The sequence below is a fragment of the Mirounga leonina genome, unplaced genomic scaffold (assembly GCF_011800145.1).
Source record: "Mirounga leonina isolate KUSES-001 unplaced genomic scaffold, KU_Mleo_1.0 Mir_98, whole genome shotgun sequence".
In the NCBI taxonomy this organism is placed as follows: Eukaryota; Metazoa; Chordata; class Mammalia; order Carnivora; family Phocidae; genus Mirounga; species Mirounga leonina.
The window spans coordinates 7,179,110-7,205,312 of record NW_023270921.1 but is presented as its reverse complement, the minus strand read 5'-3'; the positions used below and the strand labels follow the sequence as shown (position 1 = coordinate 7,205,312).

At 37.7% G+C, this 26,203-nt stretch overlaps 1 protein-coding gene across 4 annotated transcripts in view; it reads right to left on the bottom strand.

Annotated features, from left to right (window-relative positions):
• Positions 1–555: 555 nt before the first annotated feature.
• LOC118006685 (ras GTPase-activating protein-binding protein 1) overlaps positions 556–26,203 on the bottom strand; it is a 32,000-nt gene continuing 6,352 nt past the window's right edge. For 2 of the 4 annotated variants that reach the window (XM_034999441.1, XM_034999442.1), the window contains exons 2-12: positions 19,607–19,719; positions 14,956–15,037; positions 14,339–14,512; positions 11,823–11,913; positions 10,133–10,226; positions 8,723–8,924; positions 7,382–7,483; positions 6,839–6,950; positions 6,507–6,635; positions 5,574–5,683; positions 556–2,450 (exon numbers count right to left, since the gene is read on the bottom strand). In XM_034999441.1, the coding sequence (XP_034855332.1) occupies positions 2,244–2,450; positions 5,574–5,683; positions 6,507–6,635; positions 6,839–6,950; positions 7,382–7,483; positions 8,723–8,924; positions 10,133–10,226; positions 11,823–11,913; positions 14,339–14,512; positions 14,956–15,037; positions 19,607–19,701 (1,398 nt within the window). In that variant the 5' untranslated portion in view covers positions 19,702–19,719 and the 3' untranslated portion in view covers positions 556–2,243. Of the gene's footprint in view, positions 2,451–5,573; positions 5,684–6,506; positions 6,636–6,838; positions 6,951–7,381; positions 7,484–8,722; positions 8,925–10,132; positions 10,227–11,822; positions 11,914–14,338; positions 14,513–14,955; positions 15,038–19,606; positions 19,720–24,099; positions 24,308–26,203 lie in introns of those variants that run through there. The other 2 variants (XM_034999443.1, XM_034999440.1) reach the window with 2 other exon arrangements.

Below are 26,203 nucleotides of genomic sequence, written 5' to 3'. Positions count from 1 at the left end.
AAGTCCCTGCAGTAGATGTTACTATTAATTCCTGAAAGAGATTTCTATTTGCTAATTCATTTATCTGAGGCTATTTTTCAAAGGATTGAGTCTTTACTCCAGTTGTCCTCACCCACCCCTCCCCTCCATCTTCCATGTATTATAGGGAATGAGGAATATGATCTCAATGGCGTTTGCTTTATTTTTATAGACCATATGACATTGTTGGCCCTACCCACTAAATACCAGATGTGGTGTCTCCTCTTCCCTCCTCCCCAAGTCTCACCCATTTCCAAATGTCCTCTAGGATGTATTAACAGCCCGGGTTGAGAATCACGGCATCCAGCTGGTGCCCTTAAACTACTGAGTAGGAAAAATGCCTAGTGAAATGTATGGATTAACATTTACTTGTGAAAAATGATTTCTAGGTTATCCATAATTTATGACCTTACAGTTACTACAACTTAATATTTTTTTTCAAAAACAACTCCAGCTAAGTTTTTTTATTTCCACCACAGGCTTAATATAAGCTACAAAAGTACAAGTTGAATGTCTTCCAATTATCGCTGGCCTGGGCCAAATGAAGTGGTTACCAAATAGTTATTTAAGCTGACCCAAAAACAGCCATGCGACTCAGTTACATATCTTTATGAAGGAGATGTTGCCAATTTTCAAATATTTCAGGTACTGAGGACCAATAATATCGAACTTCATTTTAAGACTACACCCTTCAGCAATCCTTGAGTTTCCCAGTAACAGTAAAACAAACATTCCTATTCCTACTCATATACTATCCTCAAACAGTCCTAATGATGAACACTGTTAAGAAAATAAATAAGTTAAATTTGACAACCTCGTTGCCCTTCAATTAGTATGACAACTTATCACACAAAGGTTTGCTTCACAAATGTGTAAACAAAACCTTCAGCCATCTCACACACGGCACTCAAAAAATTAACATACTATGTAAAACGAATATTAGTCTATACTGCCAGATTAAATTTTCTTCCAGAAATATTTTAATAAAAATTGGCCATTTCCAAGAAACACCCACTGCATGCCCATCAATAAAAGAGAACCATAACAAAATAGAAAATTTACCATATGGCTATGATTTAAAGGAAAAAAAAAAAAAAAACGGGCAGACACTCAAGCACAAAGTCCAATATTAAAGTCATATTCCTTTTTATGGGCTATGATTAGGATTCTGAATATTTACCGAAATAAAACTTAATACAAATGCTGGACTACTTAGGTCAAAGGACCTCTCATAGAAGTGTATCTGTCCTTAAAGGCATTCCAGTTTGAGACTCAATTTTAAGAATAAGGCGTAACAAATGAACAGAAGACATACCAGGTAAAAGAGGGATTCTTCAATTCCCAACATACTCTACACCTGATAAAACAAATCTAGACTTTTTTTTTTTTTTCTTTAAACAACTGCCAAGGCTGGAATCAAAGATAAATAGAAGGCACAAAAGTTTTGCTCTGGTTTTGTGTTATTTGGATTTTGGGGTTTCTTTGTTTTTGGGTTTTGTTTTTTTTACAAATACAAATTAAACATGAAAAAACTACTTCAAAAGAAATCTAGATCAGTTGCATTCTAGACATTAAAACCTTTCTCACAATTTAAATGGTAAAAACAGGTTTATAATTGTTTTGTGATCACATATCAAAAGAAAAAAAAAAAAAAAACTCTACTAACACCTTTTATTTTAACCATACCAGCAAGAATCAAACTGTCAATTTTTCCAATGGCAATTTCTACACACCAGAAGGTAGTCATGACTCTCAAAGAAGAAACAATTTGGATTTTTCCTGCCTTCAAAATGTTTATCAAATCCTGTGTTTATCACAGGCTTTTGAAACACATAGAAAATAAGAAATATTCCAATGAATGAAACATACCAAATGTCAGTAATAAGCAAGACACATTCCTTTGGGGAAACGGCTGTTAAAAAAAATCCAGTCTGTATATGCAAAAGTAAAGCAAGGAAATTCAGTCTTTTTCTCTTCTTTAAAAATCTGTTTTTCCTAAAATATCATTCCACAAAATTGGAAGTGAAGGACTAAAAGGTGAGGAGAGGGAAGGGCGGGAAAGGGAGCACACATAATTAACACAAAAAGTAAAATTGTACAAACTTAAGCAGTTTATAATAAACTAGGGTCAAACTCCAGGATACCAAACGCTGGTGTAAGAAATTCACCATTCTGCAGGAGCTAGGAGATTTGTACTGCTGCGTGAAGATCAACTGAAGAGCAATTCACTGCCTTGGAGCAATTCCCCTTCCCACTCCAAATCCTGGTTTCTGCACCATGCCTCCACGGGGAGGGCCTCTCATTCCACCACCCAGCCCACCTCGAGGGCCTCCAGGTCCCCGCAGGCGGTTATCTCGACGGTCCCCTTCCCGGGCAGCTCGGGTCTTCTTCTCTTCCACATTCAGACGGACCTCACCTCTGAACATGATGGGCTGCAGGAATCAAGGTAAGCAGACTTACACAGTGCTTATGTGCTTATGGGCTTCCAACTACCAAATATCAAGAAAGCTATTACGAAGAACCAGCAGCTTACAAATCAGCTATGTTCTCAGTTCAGTTTTTATTTCCAACTCAGAACACGTAATTCTCCCAATTAACAAATACATGCAAAGGTGGGAGGAGTTAGGTATGCAAGCTAGTTCAAAAAAAGACAATTTACAACACAGCAGCACGAGTAACTCTCGTACTCCTTAGAGTAAATCTTACTTTCCCATAGAATTACATTATTGAATATAAATAAGAATTGCCACCTTCCCCATGGATATGAAGGCTTAGAATAATCTTCCATCATCACCTAATGTGGAAAGACTGTGCTGCACATTATTTATGCAAAGTACATATCCATCTCAAAAACATCATTAATTCCATCTAAACAAAATTGTAACAAAATGCTATTTGCCTTAACAAAATTTTGGAAAATACTGAAGATAATAAAGATAACAGAGCTCAGCAAAGGAAAAAAAGATATATCCTACGTCTTGGGCCTGCCTTTTAGTCCAACAGATCTAAAGTAGAAAATAAAGGGTTACTCGAGATTACAATGAATTCAATTTATGCTCCTCACTGGCACGCACTGGTTTTCTAAGTGACATATTTTTTAAAAGTAAATATCTAACAGTGCTTACTATGGAGAGAAGTGTTCTGTATACTTCACACCTATTATCTCATTTAACATTCACAACCATATGAGGGCTGTCATTACACCTACTTGAGAGACCAGCAAACTAAGGGCCAAGAAGGTTAAGGAACTAACCCACAGGTCACAACATAATGAACAATGGAAGCAGAATGCAAATGAAGGCATCCTGACAGGCAAGTATACACTTTAAACCACAGGCGCCCCAGAAAGGTCTCTTTAGAACTCTAACTGTAACATATTTAAAATTTTGATTAGGGGTGCCTGGGTGGCTCAGTCAGTTAAGCATCTGCCTTCTGCTCAGGTCATGATACTGGTGTCCTGGGATTGAGCCCTGCATCAGGCTCCCTACTCAATGGGGAGCCTGCTTCTCCCTCTCCCCTCCCCCTGCACTCTCCTCTCTCCCACTCCCGCTCACTCTCTCAAATAAATAAAATCTTTAAAAAAAAACAAAAAATAAAATTCTGATTAAATGCATATTTGTATTTGTACATTCATAAGTACATTAACACTAAAATATTAAAAATCTCTTCAACATTTTAATATTCACACTATATAAACCTTTTCAAACACATTAATCTGAAGACCTGTTCCAGGCAATATTCTACATACAATGAAAAAAACACCACCATATTAAAGTCTGAAAGATAAGGAGAGAGGTTGGGGCTGGGCATGTTTTAAAAGGTAGTAACTGAAGACATCTCTGAGGAGTTATCACAAGGGTAAAAGTAATTTGAATGAGAAAAATGTACCAAACATATAGCTCCTTTCTGAGGAAATTTTATTTCAAAATATTCTTAAGCATAAAGATGCCACAGCTTATCCAGGTGCATTAAATGAAACAAACTCCTTACTTGGACAATTAAGAAGCCAGTTATCAGGTCTGACCTCTTTTGGCCCACTGGGAATATCAGACCCTCTAAGGATCAATTCAAGCCTGCACCAAAAAGGCTGGCTACTGGATCTTTTTTGCATGCTGAATGATGGATTTATGCACAAAGCCTATGCGACATTTCTAGGTTCAGTATTCTGTGGCTATGCTAAGGTAAGCCACTGTTCTCTCCTCATTTCTAAGTGTTTTGCAGGCGATGCTTCATAAAAAGTGGTCAAATAGTTTGAAAGATTAAATACACATTTGCAGATTAAAGCTCATATAATGTTAAAACCACAACATTAAGTTTTACAGTATAGCCATCAACACTGTGAAGAACATCAGAGATTCTACAGAACCTCTGGGAAATAATGATCTACAACATTTCGGGCGCCTGGGTGGCTCAGTTGGTTAAGCGACTGCCTTCGGCTCAGGTCATGATCCTGGAGTCCTGGGATCGAGTCCCGCATCGGGCTCCCTGCTCGGCGGGGAGTCTGCTTCGTCCTCTGACCCTATCCCCTCTCATGTGTTCTCTCTCTCTCATTCTCTCTCTCTCAAGTAAATAAATAAAATCTTAAAAAAAAAAAAAAAAAGATCTACAACATTTCTATTTCATGGTTAATAAAATACATAGTTTTAATCTGCAGAGACTGAAAGATTAGTTGTTGCCAAGGGCTGGGGAGAGAAGATATGGGAAAGGACTGCTTAATGGATAAATGGTTTACTTTTGATAAAAATGTTTTGTAGCAAGACAGGTGATGGTTGCACAACATGTATTAAAAGCCACTAAATTTTACACCTTAAAATGGTTAACTTTATGTTATGTGAATTTCACCTCAATTTTTTTTAAAAAGTGGGATTTTTAAACTCCCACACCCATCTCAGTAAATAAATATTTACACTTTTGTTTTTCTCTACTGTTACTACTAAAAAGTGATTTTTTTTTTTTTTTTTTTTGGCTAATGAAAGATGTAGGAGAAGGGAAGGGTTCCTTAAGAAATACAAAGTAATAAGATTCCAATTCTACAAAATCCCTCTTATGATTAAAAAGTACTGTTAAGAAGCGATCTGTTAATAAAAGTGGTTCCAGGCAGGGTGACTCCAAACCTAGACAACTTATAGAATAAAAGGAGAAGCTCCTCACAGTTAGACCCAGATAATAGCCATATATCAAAACTGCCCAGGGAAAATTGACTTTTAAGTTATCTCAGCTAAAAGTTAACACTGTAGTTCATCTCCTAAACCAGAACCACCCCCCCGCAAGGAAAGAAATCTGCATAAATTTCAGTGCATTGGTAACTAATAGTTATTTCATCTCTTCACATTCAATGGCTCCAAAATTAAGATATTTAGACATAAGTTTTGTTAAACTCCCAGGCAAGTCTTTTAACAGTAATGGCCAATCACCATGGAATATATTACCCAAACATGTTGGAATCAACTGTACTTTACTTAGAAGACATAGTTTTAAGGATGAATACATTCAAAGATCCAAGATACTCTTGTTTAAAAAAAAAAAAAAACAAATCAAGATGAAAAACTGCTTACCCGGTTGCTAAGGACCTTCTGAACAGGCTCAGAATCATCAAACACAACAAAACCAAAATTGGGTAATTTCCCGCCACTGTTAATGCGTAGCTCCACCACATTCCCATAACCTGCAAGCGAAACGCAGACTCTCAAATAACTGATTAGAACATTCCCTTTAAATATTACATACACACTATCCACTGATAGCCACTAGTCACCTGTGGATACAGACCACTTGAAGTGTGGCAATTCCGAAACAAGAAGTGCCATTAAGTGTAATACACACTGGACTTCAAAAACTTTTAGTACAGAAAAACATAAAATCTCTCTCATTTTTACATGCTGAAATGATGTTTTAGATACATTGGGTTAAATAAAATATTAAAATTAAATTCAGATTTCTTTTTAACTTTTTAAAATGTGACCGCTAAAAAAAATAAAATGTGGGGCGCCTGGGTGGCTCAGTTGGTTAAGCGACTGCCTTCGGCTCAGGTCATGATACTGGAGTCCCTGGATCAAGTCCCGCATCGGGCTCCCTGCTCGGCGGGGAGTCTGCTTCTCCCTCTGCCGCTCCCCACTCTCATTCTCTCTCTCAAAGAAATAAATAAAATCTTTAAAAAAAAAAAATGTGGCCACTAGAAAACTTAAAATTATGTATGTGGCCCATCTGTTTCTATTGGACAACACTGCGGATGAATCTAGTGTTTAAAACTCAACCTACTTGGGTACCTGGGTGGCTCAGTCAGTTAAGCATCTGCCTTCGGCTCCGGTCATGATCCCAGGGTCCTGGGATCAAGTCCCGCATTGGGCTTCCTCCTCTGCAGGGAATCTGCTTTTCCCTCTGCCCGCCCCCAATCTTTCTCACAATCCCCCCCTCTTGTTCTCGCTCTTAAATCTTTAAAAAAAAAAAAAAAAAATGTAAAAATTAAAAATACATAAAACTCAACCTACTTTGAAAAAAATCTTTAAGCTCCGATTTGTCCACTTCGTGTGGCAGATTGCCAATGAAAAGTTGGTGACTATCAGGGTGTCTCACAATTCTTCGGGGTTCAACATCACCTTGCTCACCAGCCTCACGGACTTAAACAAAAATAGCAATGAAAGACAGAGAAAGACATTTTTCAGTGACTATTTCATTCAATAATTTTTTTCTCCACCCCTAAACCCAGGTAATTCCCCCAGCTCCAGAATTTTTTAAAGTAGAAAATATCAACCACCCCTAAGACACAAGCTCTCACCTCAAATTCCCCCAAACTAGACAAGTCACCCTTCTGAGCTCTTACTTGGTCTAGGTCCCCTCTGGGGAGGAATACTTATTCGTTGCTCTCGCACTCTTTGATCTCTCTGAGGCCTCTGCGGTGGAATCTGAGACTCAGGCTTAGACTCCGGACGAGGCTGAAAAATTTATAAGTCAACGTCTGTGTAAAAACAAAGCAAGCTGACCTTTTTTCTTGTAAAGTTTCTTAGCTAACAATAAGGTTTAAAAGAGAAAATGACAGGGGTGCCTGGGTGGCTGTCGGCTGAGCATCCGACTCTTGGTTTCAGTTCAGGTCATGATCTTAGGGTCCTGGGATTGAGCCCGATGTGGGGCTCTGCAGTCAGTGCAGAGTGGGCTTGTCCCTGTTCCTCCCCTCGCGCACAAGTGCACGCTCATGCTCTCTCTCAAATAAATAAAAGAGAAAATGACAATTCTCTCACAAAGGAAATTATTAAAAACCATCTCTTCTCTACTCTTTGTACCAGCTCCCACATTCTCTAAACCTATGTGAAACCAAATTACATGAAATACAAGCAAATGGGCCTAATATACAAGCTTAGAAACTCACCTGTGAAGCTGGTACTTTAACAACATGAGGTGGTATCCCAGTAACTGGAACAGCTCCACTGGGTGGAAGGTTCTTACTGGTCACAGATGCCCAAGAAAATGTCTAAGGGAACAACATTAATTGATTACCCATATCAAAACAATATAAAAGCTATTAGTTCTTCATTTCTTATACATATGAATCACATTTTCACAGGTAGAATGGAGTTACTTTGTAAGTATCTCGAGATTCCTTTTCTCCCCCTACTTACAAAATTTAGTACTAAAATTCCCTAGAACTAGTCATCAAGTACAGCAAAATATTGAAAGTTTAGTCCTAAGAAGCTCGTTTCACTCAATTTCAAGTTTGTGAATCAAAGAAAATTCCTCCAAAACCAGCTCTTCCTATGATTCCAACTGATGGCACAAACATCAATTCAATGACAAACTTTAGAATTACCTTGAACACCTTTTTAATCCATATCAAACTTACCAAATCTTGCTATTTACCTCGTTATCTTCACTGCCACAACCTTCATCCCAGGTTATCAGTATTTATCTCCAGGACTACTACAATAGCCACCTAATTAGTTATTCCTTCCCAATCCAGCCAACCTACTTTTCTACTGGCAAGCTGAAGTCATTGCACATTTCTCTTTCCTATTCACCTCATTACTGCCAGAGAGAGACCAAGAACACTATCGGTTTAACCAATAGTTCCCATACCTAGAACAATGCCTCGCCCAGAAGCACCTGAATTAACAATTAGATAAATGACATAAGAACCCTGACCCCATAAATAAAGCATTAAAACATATTCCTTCACAAATGTAAAGGTTCTATGATTTCAGTTAACATCACCCTGATGAGACTCAGGACTAACTGAAAAGCTTCAAACTTTTGAAATCAAGTATTCTAAATAAAAAAGTAGCTATATTTCATAGTTTGTTTCTACTTCTACTGTAAAGTTATCCTCAATTAGATTTCAGAAAAAAAGCAGGAGTAAGTCTATTGTGCCATGATGTTTTTCAGAAAGATACATTCTCTCTTATTGGTTCTAACAAGCATGTCATAATTTGAAACAAAATATTTAAAAAATGAGGGGTTATTAATATGGTGATAAAGTAACACCTGAAATTTCTGGTCTAATAAAAAGTATTCAAGTTTCCTTGGGAGAGGAGGAAAGTTACTTTTATAAAACAATATGCATCTATCTTACTTATCTGAGGGATGGCTCAATATGTAAGAAATTTCCCTGAACCAAAAAATGTACCTACAAAAATCAATGTAACAATAATAAAGGAGAAGAGAGATTTTTAAAAATCAACCAGAAATAGAGTAAGAAGAAAGACATATTGCATACCCTCAAGTCTTCCTGTACTGTCTGAGCTATGTCCGTAGGTGCTGGGGAAGAACTCTTCTGAGCATCCTCAGGAGCAGTTTCTTCCAATACTGGCTCAGACTTTTCCTCTTGGATTTCAGATACAGGTTCTTGCTCTGGTTCTGGTTCAGGATCTGGCTCCGGTTCAGCAACAGGTTCCTCTAAATGTTCTTCTAAGTCATTGCTTTCACAGGAAAATTAGAGAAATATCATTCTGACTCTACTGATTTAGCAAGAAATTCCCAAGTATTTATTAACTATAGAAACCTGAACCAGAAAATAGCTCTCCAAAAAAAATCTAGGAATTCCATTATCTGAATATTAAAAAAAGACAGTTTTTTAGAAGAGCACTCAATGAGCAAATCTTAACTGCAGATTTGCTAAATTCTGATAAGCAAATACATCAAAATAGATCAAAATGAATCAAATCATGGTTTGTTATAATCCCAAAACTCTCACCCATTTACCTACCACACATAACAAAAGACGCTGTGCGTAAGGGGGAAAAGAGTTTTTTAATGGATATAGTTTTAGTTTTGAGAGATGAGAAGTTCTAGAGATCTGGTTGCATAACTATGTGCATATAATTAATCATTACTACACAATGCACTTAAAAATGGTTAAGAAGGTAAATTTTATATTATGCAATTTTTACCATCAAAAAAGCCTCTCATAATAAATCACAATTTTAGAGAAAAAAAGACATTATTTATGATTTAGAATACTAGCTCTTAAAACTTCCACATAAATCACAAGGAGTGTTTGTTAATGTTGCAGTTTTCCCCCCTGAAATTCTAATTTGGCATGTCTGTGATGGGACAATAGATTTTCAACCAGCAACCCAGATGAGTAAATGTGGTTAGTCCATCACCACACCTTGAGAAATAAATACATGAAAATATCCTTTAAGCATTAAATACTAACACCAACGGTTTCATATCACATGGCAACAAGTAAATATTCATTTCTATTCCTATCAAACATTTTTGTTCTGGATGCAGAGGAAAAAACACAGCTTAAGACAGTCACACATTTGTTGTCTGAGTTACTTATTGAAATTAACTGCTATTTAATTCATGTCTGAATTTCTACCAATTTATGCCTGATCTTTAAATAAGTCCTTGAACATATTTATTTCCCCCCAAAGCACTTAATGCAATGCCTTGATATATTAAATACTTGATAAGAGATCCCAAAATCTATTTTTCACTTATTGCCAAGCAAGTTATTTTTCTTAGCTCAGTGATATCAAAAGCAAAACCTTTCTTCTAGGAAATTACTGTTATATTCTGAAATAATTCTGAGAGAGTATGACTGCCCTCCAACAAAGGGAAAGACGAGACAACCTAAATTCTCATGCAGCTCTGGACAGATGAACAAAGCTTTTCTTACCTGACAGTCTGATCATAGAAAGTTCCAGAATCATCAGGTACCACCTCAGGTGTCTGCTGTCTTTCTTCAGGTTCCTCTACCTCTTCCTCAGATTCTATATAAAAAAACAAATTTCAAGTAATTCGTGCTTATTTAATTCTCAAATACACATGACCCTTGAACAAGAGGGTTTGAACTGTGCAGGTCCACTTATACGCAGATTTTTCTTGATAAATACAGTACAGTACCGTAAATGTATTTTCTCTTCCTTAGAGTTTTAATGGTATTTCCTTTTCTCTGGCTTACCTTAATACATAATACATACAACATACAAAATATGTGTTAATTGACCGTTTATGTTATCAGTAAAGTTTCCAGTCAACAGGAGACTATTAGTAGTTAAGTTTTTGTAGAGTCAAAAGTTAAATGGGGATTTTCGGGGGGGGTGGGGAAGTGGCAGTGCCCCTAACCCCCATGTTGTTCAAAGGTCAGCTTTATATTCACTTTCACAATGCTCACCATGCTCAACAAAGTAATGAGGTGGATGGAGGAATGGGTTAAATACGTGTTGGGGATTAAAAGGTGTACTTGTGTTGTATGGAAGTATGGAATCACTGTATCTTACACACGAAACTAAAAAAAAAAAGAAGTAATGAAATAAGCACACACACATATATATATAGATAAAGCACAGCAAATTGGTAATATCATGGCAAAGGCTTTAAGGACAGAATTAAGGCTTAATTCTAGTGTTTGGGCTGAGAACATGGGAGTCTGAGGTCATACTGTCCATAATCCAATGCAGGCTCTACCACCTAACTAGATATACAGTATCAGGTGAATTACTTCTCTGCATCTCAGTGCCCTAATCCATTAAATAAGAATAGTACTTAAAGTACTTATCTATAAACCTGTTGTATTACACAATAAATATAAAGCATTTAGAATCATTTCAGCCATACAGAAAACACTAATAAACTGATTATTATTAGTGTTTAGAGGCAATTCGTCATGGGTTTCTCACGTATCTGCACATCTTACAACTAAGGCAATGGCTACCCTTTGTTTCAAACTATCTTTTAAGAACATTTATACAGCAAACAGCCTCAGAAAAACAGTGTCTCCCTCTAGAGCAAAGGGCAGGTATGTTTACTGCCCATTATAAAAGATTTTGATTCCTTAAACTTAGGGTTCCACTCCTAAAATGCACCCTACTCCAATGCAGGTATCATCTGGACTTCATGGTGTCCCGTGGAAATTGTGGCAAAAATGCTTAACACTGTTGCAGTGAGTATACCTACTACTGACTTAGGAGTTTCAGGTCTTCCATGAAATAGGCTAACCTATTAGCTCCATGTAGGTTAAAAACGCAGACCCTTCCTCCGTCTTGACAATTAGAAGTTATTAATGAAGAATACAGAGTATAATAAAAACATTCAATGGGGCGCCTGGGTGGCTCAGTCGTTGAGCATCTGCCTTCGGCTCAGGTCATGGTCCCAGGGTCCTGGGATCGAGCCCCACATGGGGCTCCCTGCTCGGCAGGAAGCCTGCTTCTCCCTCTCCCACTCCCCCTGCTTGTGTTCCCTCTCTCACTGTGTCTCTCCCTGTCAAATAAATAAATAACATCTTAAAAAAATTTTTTTTCAAGAAACCCATACTGTCTTCAAGTCAACCTGATGCCATCAAAAAAAAATTTAGACAAGTAACTTACCCTCCTGAGGCTCAGTGACAAAGCCACCAAAGACCTCATCTTGGTATCTGAAGATATCATTGTGAACGTAGAACTTATTTGCAACAGAGCCCTGCAATGCCAACAAAAACTTTTCATTTATTCAGCAGACTTTGAAAAAGCCAAGTCACCCTACACCAGTGGTTCTCAACTAAGGAAAATACTGCACCACCAGAAGACATCTGGCAGTGTCTGGAGAGATTTCAGTTTTCACATGGGGGAGTGCAACTGAAACTACTGAGAAAAGGGCAGGGATGCTGCTAAACATCCCACAATGCACAGAACAGCTAGCCACAAAAAAATTATTCAGCCCAAAATGTTAATAACACCAAGGATGAAAAACCCTGCTCTACATTATAGCCATTAAAAACTACACTCAAATATATTGCTTCCTTAAAATACCAGCAGATGGACACCCAAACACTGGTAAAGCTCTAAGTATGTAAGATGCCACACACCTCAAATCATTTTTTGAACAATAAAAACGTAATACCAACTGCAGTGGGTATTTAAAATTCCCTTAATCTGTGTCCAACAATATTGATATAAGCACTCAACGGTGGTAGAGCTGAAAACGTTTGCCCACACTAGGTAGAAAACACACCAGAATATAAATCCAACTATGTTATTAACTAGTTATTCAGTTACTAATACTGTCTCATCTATTTAAAAAAAAAAAAAATACCACCTCACAGCTTTGAGTATTAGTATTTGCTTTGAGACAGTTCATGTAAAAATGTATCATACTAAGGTAATGTTAGATTCTTCCTCTTTAATGGGAAAAGGAACTTTAAGCAAACTGGAAATAACTGGTAATCATATCCTACATGATTCTTTGTATAGTTAGAACTCCATCAAGTTTTATACTACAGATAATCTAAGCCATCCTCTAAAACTCATAACTAAAATGAAACCTGTAATTTTTCTAACAGTAAAAGGATAGGGGTTTTAGATTCATCATTCTGGACAGAAAATTATCTTAGGGGTAATGCTAAAGAAAACATCTAATCGCTACTGAGCCACTTCCATCCACATGCTTATGCAGATAGGCGTCCTGACTCTGTTCAGTCTGCACCAGTCAGAAAGACAGTACAAATATAATTATTCAACATAGGGGTGCCTGGGTGGCTCAGTCGTTAAGCGTCTGCCTTCGGCTCGGGTCATGATCCCAGGGTCCTGGGATCGAGCCCCGCATCGGGCTCCCTGCTCTGCGGGAAGCCTGCTTCTCCCTCTCCCACTCCCCCTGCTTGTGTTCCCTCTCTCGCTGTGTCTCTCTCTGTCAAAAAATAAATAAAATCTTTTAAAAAAATAAATAAATAATAATTATTCAACATAAACCTGTGGCCCTCTCATGACGAGCATGGTAACTAAAAAGAACCAGGGCTCCTTGAAGAAACAGCAGATACCAGAACGGGGGCTGGGGCTAGAGCAGGGAAAGTCCAAGATGAGCCTGAAACATCTTGTTCCACAAAAGTTATAAAGTGCTCCCCTCGCCAAAAACAAACAACAGAAGCCAGCCTGAAGGAGCTCAGACTTAATAGATCTGGGACATTTTAGACATTAAGTTAATTAGTGGGTTAAATCCATTAAATAAACAAACACTCCACAAATAACAGCAGACAGAAGGCAGAGTGCTTTACTGTAAAATGCCAACTAATGAATACCAAATGATAGAAATAGATAATCACCATCTATAACCATTAGAGTAGCAGCTGACTCCAGCAAGAACGATGCTAAAACTAGCACACAAAAGTTTGATGAAGAACAAGATATTTGCATAGTCTCAAGGATAACCACCACAATTTACTAATAAGAAAAATGAAAATGCTAACTTCACAGCAGCAAAACATGGTGACCATCACCTTAAGTAATCAATTGTTAACATCACTGATAGGACTAAATGACATCTAGTGCCTTCCTAATATAACCTAAATCCAATCATAAAGAAATATCAGACAATTCAAACTGAGGTATTCTACAAAGTACTTTGTGCTCCTCAAAAATGTCAATATCGTGAAAAACAAAAAATTAAAGAATTATTGCACGTTTAAGGAGACTGAGGAGACAGGACAGCTATATTATATTATGTGTAATCCTGGATTGAATCTTGGACCAGGAAAAGAAAAAATACCATAAAGGATTATTATTGGGACAATCACCAAAATTTAAATATGGGCTACAGATTGCTAACTATATTAACATCAATACTTCCTAAATTTGATAATTGTACTGTGGTTATGAAAGAGTATTCCTTACACTTAGGAAAAGTATCTAAGGATGACTAGGCATGATTGTCTCCAACATATTTTCAAATGGTTTTGAATTAAAATGACAGGTAAACACAAAAAGAATTACAAACATATAGGCAAGTGTTGGCAGTGGTTCTAGGTAAGGAGTATGAATTACTGTATTATTATTACAACTTTTAAGTTTGAAATTTCAAAATGAATAGTTTCTAAAAAGATATGCATAACCTTTCATTGTTTCTTTTTTCATACCTCAGGAGCAAGGACAAATGTCTGCATGAATCTCCTCAAAGCCTGGTTGTTATTAGAGAGCAACCCCATCACCTGGACCACTACACCATCATTCAGAGTGGCATGAGCATCAACATGGCGAATCTTAGTGTGACAATTGGTAAAGTTTTGTGACATCACTTTCCTATGGATCTCCTAAGGAATCAAGGCAAGAGTTAATGACGTAAAATTTACAAAATCTCCAACAACAAAGAACTTCCTAATACAACACAAGTAGAGATAATCTCCATGTTTAAATCACAAACTACACAGCCCCTACTCTAATTTGCCTTAGAACAGTTTATTCCCAATGACCACCCTGAACTTTTTAAAATTGTCCTGAATTGACAGACCTAAAAAATGTTTACAGTAAATGAATGATACCCATGCTAAAACAAATTACATCCTGAACAAAAAAACCTTAAGCTTTTCAATGGCTATCATATTTACCAAATCGTTATGAATACCAAAATTTCTAAAAAAGAAATTAAAAAATTTGATCTTTAAATATCAGTAAATCTACCAAATATGTATCTGCCTCAATTGTATGGGTTATTTTCTAACTGCCTAACAACCTACAGAAAACTTGAGATGCTTACTTTCTGTCCATAGACCGCATCTGCTGGCTTTCCATTTGAATCCAACCCCCCATGGACATAAGAAGAGTTCTTTCCATAAAATCTGAAAAACAGAGAGATAATTTACTTGTCAGTTTCAAGTAGCCTAAGACTAGATACTTGCTTTTTCATGTTTGGTACCCACGTGCCTCACTGACAGACTCCTAGAAGCAAGAATGGGTTTGCTTTTTCATTTCTGTATGCCATCATAGATCTACCCCCTTCATGTCACTCAATATTTGCTGAATGGAAATAGATTTGGTCAATTAGGCAGAACACTTTAGTTTACAAGACATAAGTAAGCTCCAGATTTCAGAGCAGGATGACTGTGTTGGGAAAAATCCTGTAGTTCATGTCAGGAAGGCTACTTAGAATGAAACAGAAGTTCCTGTTTTCACTCTAGAAAAAACAGGCATTTTTGATACAGATAAGGACATCTGTACCCTCCCACAGGCTTGGAGAGTCCAATCCTTCTATATATCTGAGAATGCATATGAAGGGTTTCCACTAAAAACCCAGTAACTGGGGCACCTCGGTGGCTTAGTTATTTAAGTCCGACTCTTGATCTCAGCTGAGGTCTTGATCTCAGGGTCCTGAAAGTTCAAGCCCCACGTGGGGCTCCATGCTGGGCACAGAACCTACTTAAAATAAAACTCAGTAACTCAAGCAGGTGAAGTTTAAGAGTAACTTTTAATAATTTCTGCTGATGCATTAAGAGCTTCAAATTTTAATTCCCCATAGCTTTAATTCATCTATATCCTCAATTGTTTTGTTTTCATTTTAATACTGGATCAGGAAAACCTGATACAGGCACAAAGTACCCCAATGCAGAGATGACTGCTATTAGAATTTCTTGATAACTATACTACCGGTATACAACTTTTCACAAATGAACCCATACACGTCATTCGACATTCTGATTCTGCCTGCACCCCCGAAAGTGTACCCTGCAAATTTTAAAGTTATTAAAAGGCTGCATGTCAGCCAGTGAATCAGTTCACTCCTGGCTAATCCACTTTTCATTACAGGCATACCTCAGAGACATTTCAGGTTTGGTACCAGACCAGCACAATAAAGAGAATATTGCAATAAACAGTCAAGGAGATTTTTTGGTTTTCCAGTGCATATAAAAGTTATGTCTATACTTTAGTCTATTAAGTGTGCAATAGTACTTCTATAAAGTGTGCCTACCTTAATTTAAAAAACACTTTATTGCTAAACAATGCTAACCATCACCTGAGCTTTCAGTGAGTCCTATCTTTTTGCTAGTGGAGGGTCTTACCTCAATGTGGATGGCTGCTGACTGATCAAGGTGGTGGATGCAGAAGGCTGGGGTGGCTGTGCCAATTTCTTAAAGACAACAATGAAGTTTTCCCCCATCAACTGACTCATCTTTTCACTAACAATTTTGCTATAGCATATAATGCTGTTTACAGCATTTTACCCACAGAACTTCTTTCAAAACTGGGAGTTAATCCTCTCAGTTAACCCTGACACTGCTTTAACAACTCAGTCTATGTAATATCCTATCATGTTGTCATTTCAACAATCTCCACAGCGTCTTCACCAGTAGATTCCATTTCAAGAAACCACTTTCTTTGCTCATCCATAAGCAATTCCTCATCTGTTAAAGTCTTATCGTAAGATTGCAGCACTTCTCCACTTCTCATTCTAGATCTCTTGCTATTCCTACCTCATCTGCAGTTACTTCCCCCACTGAAGTTTTAAACCCCTCAAAATCATCCATGGGGGCTAGAATCAACTTCTTAACTCCTGTTCACCTTGATAGTTTTGACATCGTCCCATGAATCGCTTCTAATAATATCAGGCAGTTTCATCTACAGTGAAAATCTATTATGTAGTGTAGCCACCTTCACTAATTATCTTAGCTAATTCTTCTCAAGAACTTGCTGCAGCTTCCACATCAACACCTGCTGATTCACCCTGCACTTTTATTTTACGGAGACAGCTTCTTCCCTTAAAACCTCATGAACCAACGTCTGCTAGCTTCAAACTCTACTGCCGCAGCTGCTTCACATCTGTCAGCCTTCAAAGAACTGAAGAGTGAGGGCCTTGCTCTGGGTTAGGCTTTGGCTTAATGGAATGTTGTGGCTTGTTCAATCCTCAAACTACTCAAACTTTCTCCATATCCACAATAAAGCTGCTCTGCTTTCTTATAACTCGTGTGTTCATTCGAGTAGCACTTTTAATTTCAAAAACTTTTCCTTTGCGCTCAGAACTTAGCTAACTGGCCCAAGAGGCCTAGCTTTTGGTCCATTCCAGCTTTCAACATTCCCTCCTCATTAAGCTTACTTCTAGCTTTTGATGTGAAGAAGAGACATGGGACTCCTCCTTTCACTTAACAGGTAAAAGCCATTATAAGGTTAAATAACTGGCCTAATTTCACTATTGTTGTGTCTCAGGGAATAGGGAGATGGGGTACAGCCATTGGTGAAGGAGTCAGAAAACGCAAAACATTTATTGAACATTAAGTTCACGGTCTTATATGGATGGGCATGAGACCCGATATAACTATAACAATAACAAAGATCACTGATCATAGATTACCATTAACAAATATAGTAATGGAAAAGTTTGAAATATTTTGAGAATTATCAAAATGTGACAGAGACAAAGTGAGCAAATACTGTTGGAAAAATGGCACCAATAAACTTGCTCCGTGTTAAGATTGCCACAAACCTATAATTTGCAAAAAAATATCTGCAAAGCATCCTAAAGCAAAACAAAATGAGATATGCCTGTATATCTAAGCTGCACTTCAGAGATAAAATGTGAAAAAATATCAGTATTGACAAGAAACATATTAATTTAGTTATCTTTCAACTCCTGCTCCTTTTCAAATTCCAAACTTATCTAACCTCTGAGGGCATAGAATCAAATTTTGACATAAAAAACAAAAATAATAAGAAAAAAGGAAGAGGGCTGAAAACCCCTTCAGGCACCTGGGTGGCTCAGTCGGTTAAGCGACTGCCCTCAGCTCAGGTCATGATCCTGGAGTCCCAGGATCGAGTCCCGCATCGGGCTCCCTGCTCAACATGTGTCTCTCTCTCTCTCATTCTCTCTCCCTCAAATAAATAAAATCTTTAAAAAAAGAAAACCTGTTCAATCACTTAATAGTCATGCCAACACCAGCAAATTTTTAACCCCTTACCATCTTTATCTGCAAAAATAAAGTTATCCTAACAATGCCTTACTAAAAAGGTTTTTGTAAAGATCAATAGGAAACAGGTGAAACTGTTTGGAAAATTGTAAAGCCTTAAAAAAAAATATACAAGGTATTTTCCATTTTCAGAGCAAGGACTCAAAACAAATTTATAAATTTTGCACCCAATAAGCATGTAATATCCAATATGCAAGCTGGTCCAAGTATAGAGGAAAAGAGTCTGGTCCAGCAAATACACATTTTAGAATCTCTATGAGATACTCTAGGAGTGCCTGTGGTGGCGCAGTCAGTAAACGTCCCAACTCTTGGTTCCAGCTCAGTTCGTGATGTCAGGGTCATGAAATCGAGCCCAGTTCCACACTCAGCACGGAGTCTGCTTAGGACTCTCTCTCCCCCTGCCCCTGCATGCACACGCAGGCTCTCGTTCGCTAATAAAAAAAAAACTTAAAAAAAAAAATATTCTAACAAGTCCACATAAATATATTTATAGTTCTGTATAACACAGGACTGTTTGTAAGAGCAAATGAAGCAACCAACAAAAATTCATCAGTAGGGATTAAAGTATGCTACATCTCTAAAATAAAAACTGTGTGAATGTGGATACTAAAATTAATGTGATACATGTAGTACCCTTAAAGAGGATCCCAGATTACCAAGTAAAAAAGCTAAAAGACAGTAGGTAAAAAATGTTTGCATATACAGAGAACAATTGTAAACATGGTTTTTACTAAAGCTTTCCATGTTTATTTCATAAACTCAATTTAAAAGCCTATACCATTTCCACTGAAGTTTCCCCAATTTTTAAAAGCACAACACCACAAAAATATTATTACGGGAATAGTCTTCAACACATTTTTTTTTAAAGATTTTATTTATTCATTTGAGACACAGAGATAGAGAGAGAGCACATGAGCAGAGGGAGAGACAGAGGGAGAGGCAGAAGGAGAAACCTTCCCGCTGAGCAGGGAGCCCGATGCGGGGCTCGATCCCAGGACCCTAGGATTACGACCTGAGCTGAAGGCAGTCACTTAACAACTGAGCCACCCAGGCGCCCCCTACTTGTATATTCTACTTAAAATTACAATTTTAGGGACACCTGGGTGGCTCAATTAAGCATTTGACTCTTGATTTCAGCTCAGGTCATGATCTCAGGGTTGTGGGATAGTCCTACCATGGGCTGGACACTCAGCACCTCCCCCTGCTAGCGCCATGTGCACGCGCCTCCCCCTGCTAGTGCCATGTGCACGCGCACGATCTCTCAAATAAATAAATCTTTAAAAATCTTAAAAATAAAATTAAAATTTTAACAGAAATCATTCACTGGTTCTTATGTACCAAGCACTATATGCAACAACCCTACAAGGTGCATGATGCATAAGAGGTTCTAAAGTATTAAGTACCTACATGCTAAAAAAAACTTTAGATGCAGGATAAAAAACGATGTTTTACCTGTGTAGCATGTCTGGGGCCTGGTTCAGCAGCGTGTAATACTGTCTCACAAATTCCCGCCCGACCAGCAGGGGACTAGGCTTCTCCATAACCATTGCTTTGGTCAATTCAACCTGGGGGAAAAAAAGTCAAATATGTTCAACCTGAAATATCAAGTACAAGGGGGAAAAGCAGCAGGGGAGAAAACTGAATCATTCAACTAAAACCAACTCAAAGTAAGACAAGGCACGTCAACAGTTCTTGGTTTTAAAAAATAAAGACCATAAGAACAAATAAACCCCACACAGATCAGGTGAGATTTTTAGTCAAATTTATTGCAAGGAGATGAATTGGGGCAGAGGGGACTGCCGATAAAGAATTCATTATTCCCAACAGTCAATTTCTTTAAAATGAATATAAGAACGTCAAAGGTACATATTTCCAGCATGCACCCTATCATAACTTCTCTATTTTTAAACTCAAGAGTGTTCCAGTTCTAAGATTCCCAAACACATTCTTATTTGTGGCAATATTAGATTCAAGGGTGATAAGCTTTGACATACAGGCACATATGATCACATTTTTAGTCAAACTAAATCAGGAAAATTTTTTGTATCTTTAACAGAGAACCACAAAACCTAAAAATTTTAAGCTTACTTTATGATGAAACCAAAAATAATCTGAAAATGGGTGAACTAAACACAATGTTTTTACTCAACAAAATGATCTCAGCACCTCAAAATCATGATTTTTTTTTTTTAAGAGCTTATTTATTTATTTGACAGAGAGAGACACAGCGAGAGAGGGAACACGAGCAGGGGGAGTGGGAGAGTCTTGGAGAAGCAGGCTTCCCGCCGAGCAGGGATCCCGATGTGGGGCTCGATCCCAGGACCCTGGATCATGACCTGAGCTGAAGGTAGACACTTAACGACTCAGCCACCCAGGTGCCCCAAAATCATGATGATTTAAAGTTAGTATCTTTAGTATCTTTGTGTATTAAGAAAGGCAGCTGGCACACAGTAAGTCCTCAATTACTGTCAGTTATTAACAAAATAAAACTTTTTGGAAAAAATATTTGCCATGAGATAATCCAACTTTTCATTTGAGGAGATAAAATCATCCTGAAGTTAAACACACAGGCAAACGGAGAGACATGAACAGATCAATTACAGTATAAAAGGCAAGAAATTTTATTTCAGTTTCCTCAAAGGATGGGCAAAACAGACTGGTCCATTCTGAACAATTTGTGGAGATTTATTTATCCTTATCTAGTGCATCTGCATTATTCTTCACCAAAACCTAAGAAATTAGTTCAAGGCCGGTCTGTATTTTCTCCAGATTGCAGGCACTAGATCAATAATACCTTCCCAGTCATACTGGAGAGTAGTTTACCTGCAGGTATGGTTAAGAGAGCATCAATAACAAGAATCTGGATCTTAAGTCTTAAACTAATGTACTTAGACTAATGCAGAATGAGAAATTGTTCTCTTTCTTCCGTGGCTCATACTCCAAAAAAAAAACCGAATTTCATATGTTCTTAATGATCCTAAATTTTCCAGAACTTCAAAGTTACAGTTGGACACCAGAAAATATTAACAGTCATCTAGCCTGCGATTTTCAAGTTTTTAATATATCCCATTCCTTCATTTAAACCAGAACTGCACTTTTTTATATATTAGTTTCCGTATAAATTTTCCTTTCTTAAAAGGACTTAGCTACTCTCTTCAAAAATCACTAACATCTGGGTGGCTCTGTCGTTAAGCGTCTGCCTTTGGCTCAGGTCATGATCCTGAGGTCCTGGGATCGAGCCCCGCATCGGGCTCCCTGCTCCGCAGGAAGCCTGCTTCTCCCTCTCCCACTGCCCCTGCTTGTGTTCCCTCTCTCACTGTGTCTCTCTCTGTCAAATAAATAAATTTTTTTAAAAAATTTTAAAAAAAAATGCTAAACATTGCACAATTAAAAAAAAAAAGCAATCTTTTAAAGGGAATCTACACAACAGGATAGATAAATCAAAGAAAACAATACACATTAAGTAAACCCCTATTTTTCTATTCTAGTTGCACTCGCTTCTCTTGAGTACTACCTGTTCTTATTTCCCAGTCAATATTACAAATGTCATTATGAGGCCAGTATTATCAACCTAACTGCATTCTCTGATACTGCCAAGTAGTCTCATTATAAGATAAATTACTAAAAATCATTTTACCAAATACTACTTCCTCATCCAATATTCCTATGCAATATAATAAAAATCCTCTAGATTATATATCAAAGGTAAGAAAAATTTTAATCTGTAGACCTCTAGAACTTCTCTTTTCCCATTCTTCGAGATTACCTATATAATTCAAATTAAAAGAATAAAGAAAGATCATTATTGGTTTGATTATACCATTATAAATATTTTATTTCAGGTCCCCCTAAAGCCAAGAAAAAAGTAAACCTAAACATTTATATGCTAAATTGATCTTCATCTCATTTGTGGATTTTTCTTTTTTTAAAGGTTTTATTTATTTGACAGAGAGAGACATAACAAGAGAGGGAACACAAGCAGGGGGAGTGGCAAAAGGAGAGGCAGGCTTCCCACTGAGCAGGGACCCTGATGCGGGGCTCGATCCCAGGACCCCGGGATCATGACCTGAGCTGAAGGCAGACGCTGAACAACTGAGCCACCCAGGAGCCCCTCATTTGTGGACTTTTCTTAACAGTTATTAATTCTGAAACCAATACTAAAACCCGTATCATTTATCAAGTTTCCAATATTTTATTATCTTAATGGTTTAATAGAATTCAATATTTTAGGTTCTCAATTAGCATTTTTTATTTTTTTCCAAATAGATGGTACTTTATTTGGGGTTGAAATTTTCAACTTGAGAAACATGCAATAGCTATGGTGAAACCAAATTTTCAGTAGTCTGCTACTCAAGTTATAAGTTTTAATGTCAGTCATCAGCGCTGCCTCAAATACCCTTGCAGCCTCCTAAGGCTTACACTTATACTACAAGCACTTTATGATTTCATTAAAGTAGAAGCCCTGGCTCTTAAAGTCTCTCCTTTTAGCTCTTCTATAATATGGACCAATGAATTCGAAGGCAAATGGTAGCACTATTTAAAAAGAATATTCCTGGGCGCCTGGGTGGCTCAGTTGGTTAAGCGACTGCCTTCGGCTCAGGTCATGATCCTGGAGTCCCGGGATCGAGTCCCGCATAGGGCTCCCTGCTCAGCAGGGAGTCTGCTTCTCCCTCTGACCCTCCCCCATCTCATGCTCTCTGTCTCTCATTCTCTCTCTCAAAATAAATAAATAAAATCTTTAAAAAAAAAAAAAAGATTGTTTAAAAAAATAAATAAATAAAATAAAATAAAAAGAATATTCCTGTCAAAAAAATAATAAAATAATCCTGTCAATTACATATCAATAAAACTGAAAAAGAGTAACATTCCATGTGACTAAATATGTACAGCATTTTATTAAAAAGAAACTATAGGGGCACCTGGGTGGCTCAGTCGTTAAGCATCTGCCTTCAGCTCAAGTCATGATCCCGGGGTCCTGGGATCGAGCCCCACATCGGTCTCCCTTTTCAGCGGGAAGCCTGCTTCTCCCCTCTCCCACTCTGCCCTGTTTGTATTCCCTCTCTCGCTCGCTCTCTCTCTCTGTCATATAAATAATAAAATAAAAAAATCTTTAAAAATAAAAAAGATTTAAAAAACTATTGTTTCACTGCTAAAAAAAAAAAAAAGACTGATTTCTAAATTAAAACAGCCAAAAATTTCAAGAATTCTACATTAGTCAAGGTCAGATAAAACATTTTGAAAAAAGAATGCAAGCTTCTTCCTAAATGTTTCTTTAGAGACCATTTCTTATGTAACTTTCTAGCCCCAAAAACTTGTGTCTGACAAAGAATAGAAATATTTTTTTTCTTTTTTTTTTTTTAAAGATTTTATTTCCTGGGGCTCAGTCGTTAAGCATCTGCCTTCGGCTCAGGTCATGATCCCAGGGTCCTGGGATCAAGCCCCACATCGGGCTCCCTGCTCAGCGGGAAGCCTGCTTCTCCCTCTCCCCCTACTTGTGTTCCCTCTCTCACTGTGTCTCTCTCTGTCAAAGAAATAAAATCTTAAAAAAAAAAAAAAAAGATTTTATTTCTTTGACAGAGAGAGACAGAGCCAGAGAGGGAACACAGGCAGGGAGAGTGGGAGAGAGAGAAGCAGGCTTCCTGTGGAGCAGAGAGCCCGATGTGGGGCTTGATCCCAGGACCCTGGGACCATGACCTGAGCAGAAGGCAGAGGCAGACACTTAACAACTGAGCCACCCAGGCGCCCCTAGAAGTAGTTTTCTTTCATTCAACATTCGCACACAAAGATTAGAATTTTATACAAGCAAAAATGGATTTCTGATGATCCATTTGTCAGGTTTTTCAGAAGTTAGATTAAGATAACAGACACAACACTGTTTCTTTAATGACTAAGAAAAGGCCCAAGAGAAAAGTAACCTAAGGTGTTACAAATGAGAAAGTACTTGCCTGAGAGGGAGGTGACTGGAAAGGCCCATAGGGAAACTGGGAGAGGGGGTTGGAGAGGGAGAGGGGTTAGAGAACTGTATGTAAAGCTGACCCTTAAATACCATCCCCTAACTTAGGGGCAGACACCCATCACACCCACAGTTGAAAATCCATATAACTTTTGACTCCCCAAAAACTTAATACCCTACTGCTGACCAGAAGCCTTACCAGTGACAGTCAAAAGATACATATTTTGTATATGTATTATATACTGTATTCTTACAATAAAGCTAGAGAAATGAAAATATTAAGAAAATCATAAAGAGACAACACATTTCCAGCACCATTCTGTATTATTTTAAAAAAAAAAAGATCCAGGAGCACCTGGGTGGCTCAGTCATTAAGCATCTGCCTTCGACTCAGGTCATCAGGCTCCCTGCTTGGCAGGACGCCTGCTTCTCCCTCTCCCACTCCCCCTGCTTGTATTCCCTCTCTCGCTGTGTCTCTCTCTGTCAAATAAATAAAATCTTAAAAAAAAAAAAAAAAAAATCCATGTACAAGTGGACCCAGAGTTCAAACTCCTCTTGTTCAAGGGTCAACTGTTTCTCAGGGTAATGATTATAAATATACAATAGACTTTTCAAGGTGAATCCTTATATTCTATAATTGCATCATTTGTAAATTATGCCTCCAAAATTCTATATAAAAAATGCTTTCAGGGGTGCTTGGGTGGCTCAGTCGGTTAAGCATCCAACTCTTGATTTTGGCTCAGGTCATGATCTCAGAGTCGTGAGATCAAGGTCGGCATCAGGCTCCCCACTCAGTGCGGGGTCGCTTGAGATTCTCTCCCTCTGCCCTTCCCCTCCCCCTGCTTGCAAGTGCCTGTGCGCACTCTCCCTAAATAAATAAAATTAAAAAAAGAAAAAGAAATCCTTAAGGAGGGAAAGATACTAAACATTACCTTCAGTTTACCAGTTTTCATTGAACCATCCAAGTCTAAGGCAAATCTAAAACTGAGTGCTCTAGTTTAGAACAGTGAGAAAGTATTTGAGATGCAATAAAAAGAACCCCCCCCAAATTTTCTTTAACCAATTCTCACTGTGAAAAATTCTCCCACATCATTCACTTGCTATGCTCCTGGGGTAGTAACAATCTGTGCCCCCAGTTCTCTCATCTATAAAACTGAAATAACTTAAGAATTGTCTATTAAATAGCAAGCACTGAATGTCAGCTGTTATTACTATTAGTATAATTATTAACTAACTCTAAAGAAAGCATTTCCACATTCCACCCTTCTCTGTCCCCAGAAGACTATTTAAGTACTCTGCTAGCAGTACTAAAATATAGGATTCCTGTAAGAATTTGTGTACAGAGTACCTTGGATTATAGACGCCCAAGCACTTAATGTAACACTAACTTTTCAGAGAACTTCTAGGTTGACCTTATTTTTTTTAAGATTTTATTTATTTGACTGAGAAGAGAGAGAGCGCACAAGCAGGCGGAGAGGTAGGCAGAGGGAGAGAAGCAGGCTCCCTGCTGAGCAGGGAGCCCGATGGAGGGCTTGATCCCAGGACCCTGGGATCATGACCTGAGCCGAAGGCAGAAGCTTAACCGACTGAGCCACCCAGGTGCCCCATTTGGTTACTTTCTCAGAACTTTCAGGGCTAAGGTCTAAGAGCTAAGCATTCTCCTAAAAAGTTCTTAGTTTCACCTTCAAATTGGTCTTAAATATCTATTTACTTTCCTTTTTGAAAGGGTTGTATCAGAATACTTTATTCAAGTTTTCCAACTTTAGGAAAGAATTCACTTTTGGCTTGTAATACTATCATTTTTCCAACAGTACCATTTTGTGTTGGCATTCAGATCCCTCCGAGCAAACAATGAAAGCGTGATTAAGGTACAGTACAGAAAAAAAAAAACTTGCGGCAACAATGATTAGTTGCCTACATGGAATGAAAAGTGTAATTCTCATCCTTTTCTTACCTATTTTTTGAAAAGCACATAACATCATCAATAAATATTCTAAAAAACATTCAATGGAAATGTCAACGATCTCTCACAGATGAACACAATCACTGATTTTTTTTTCAGATTTCTGAAATACTCAAATTTCAAAATGCCTACT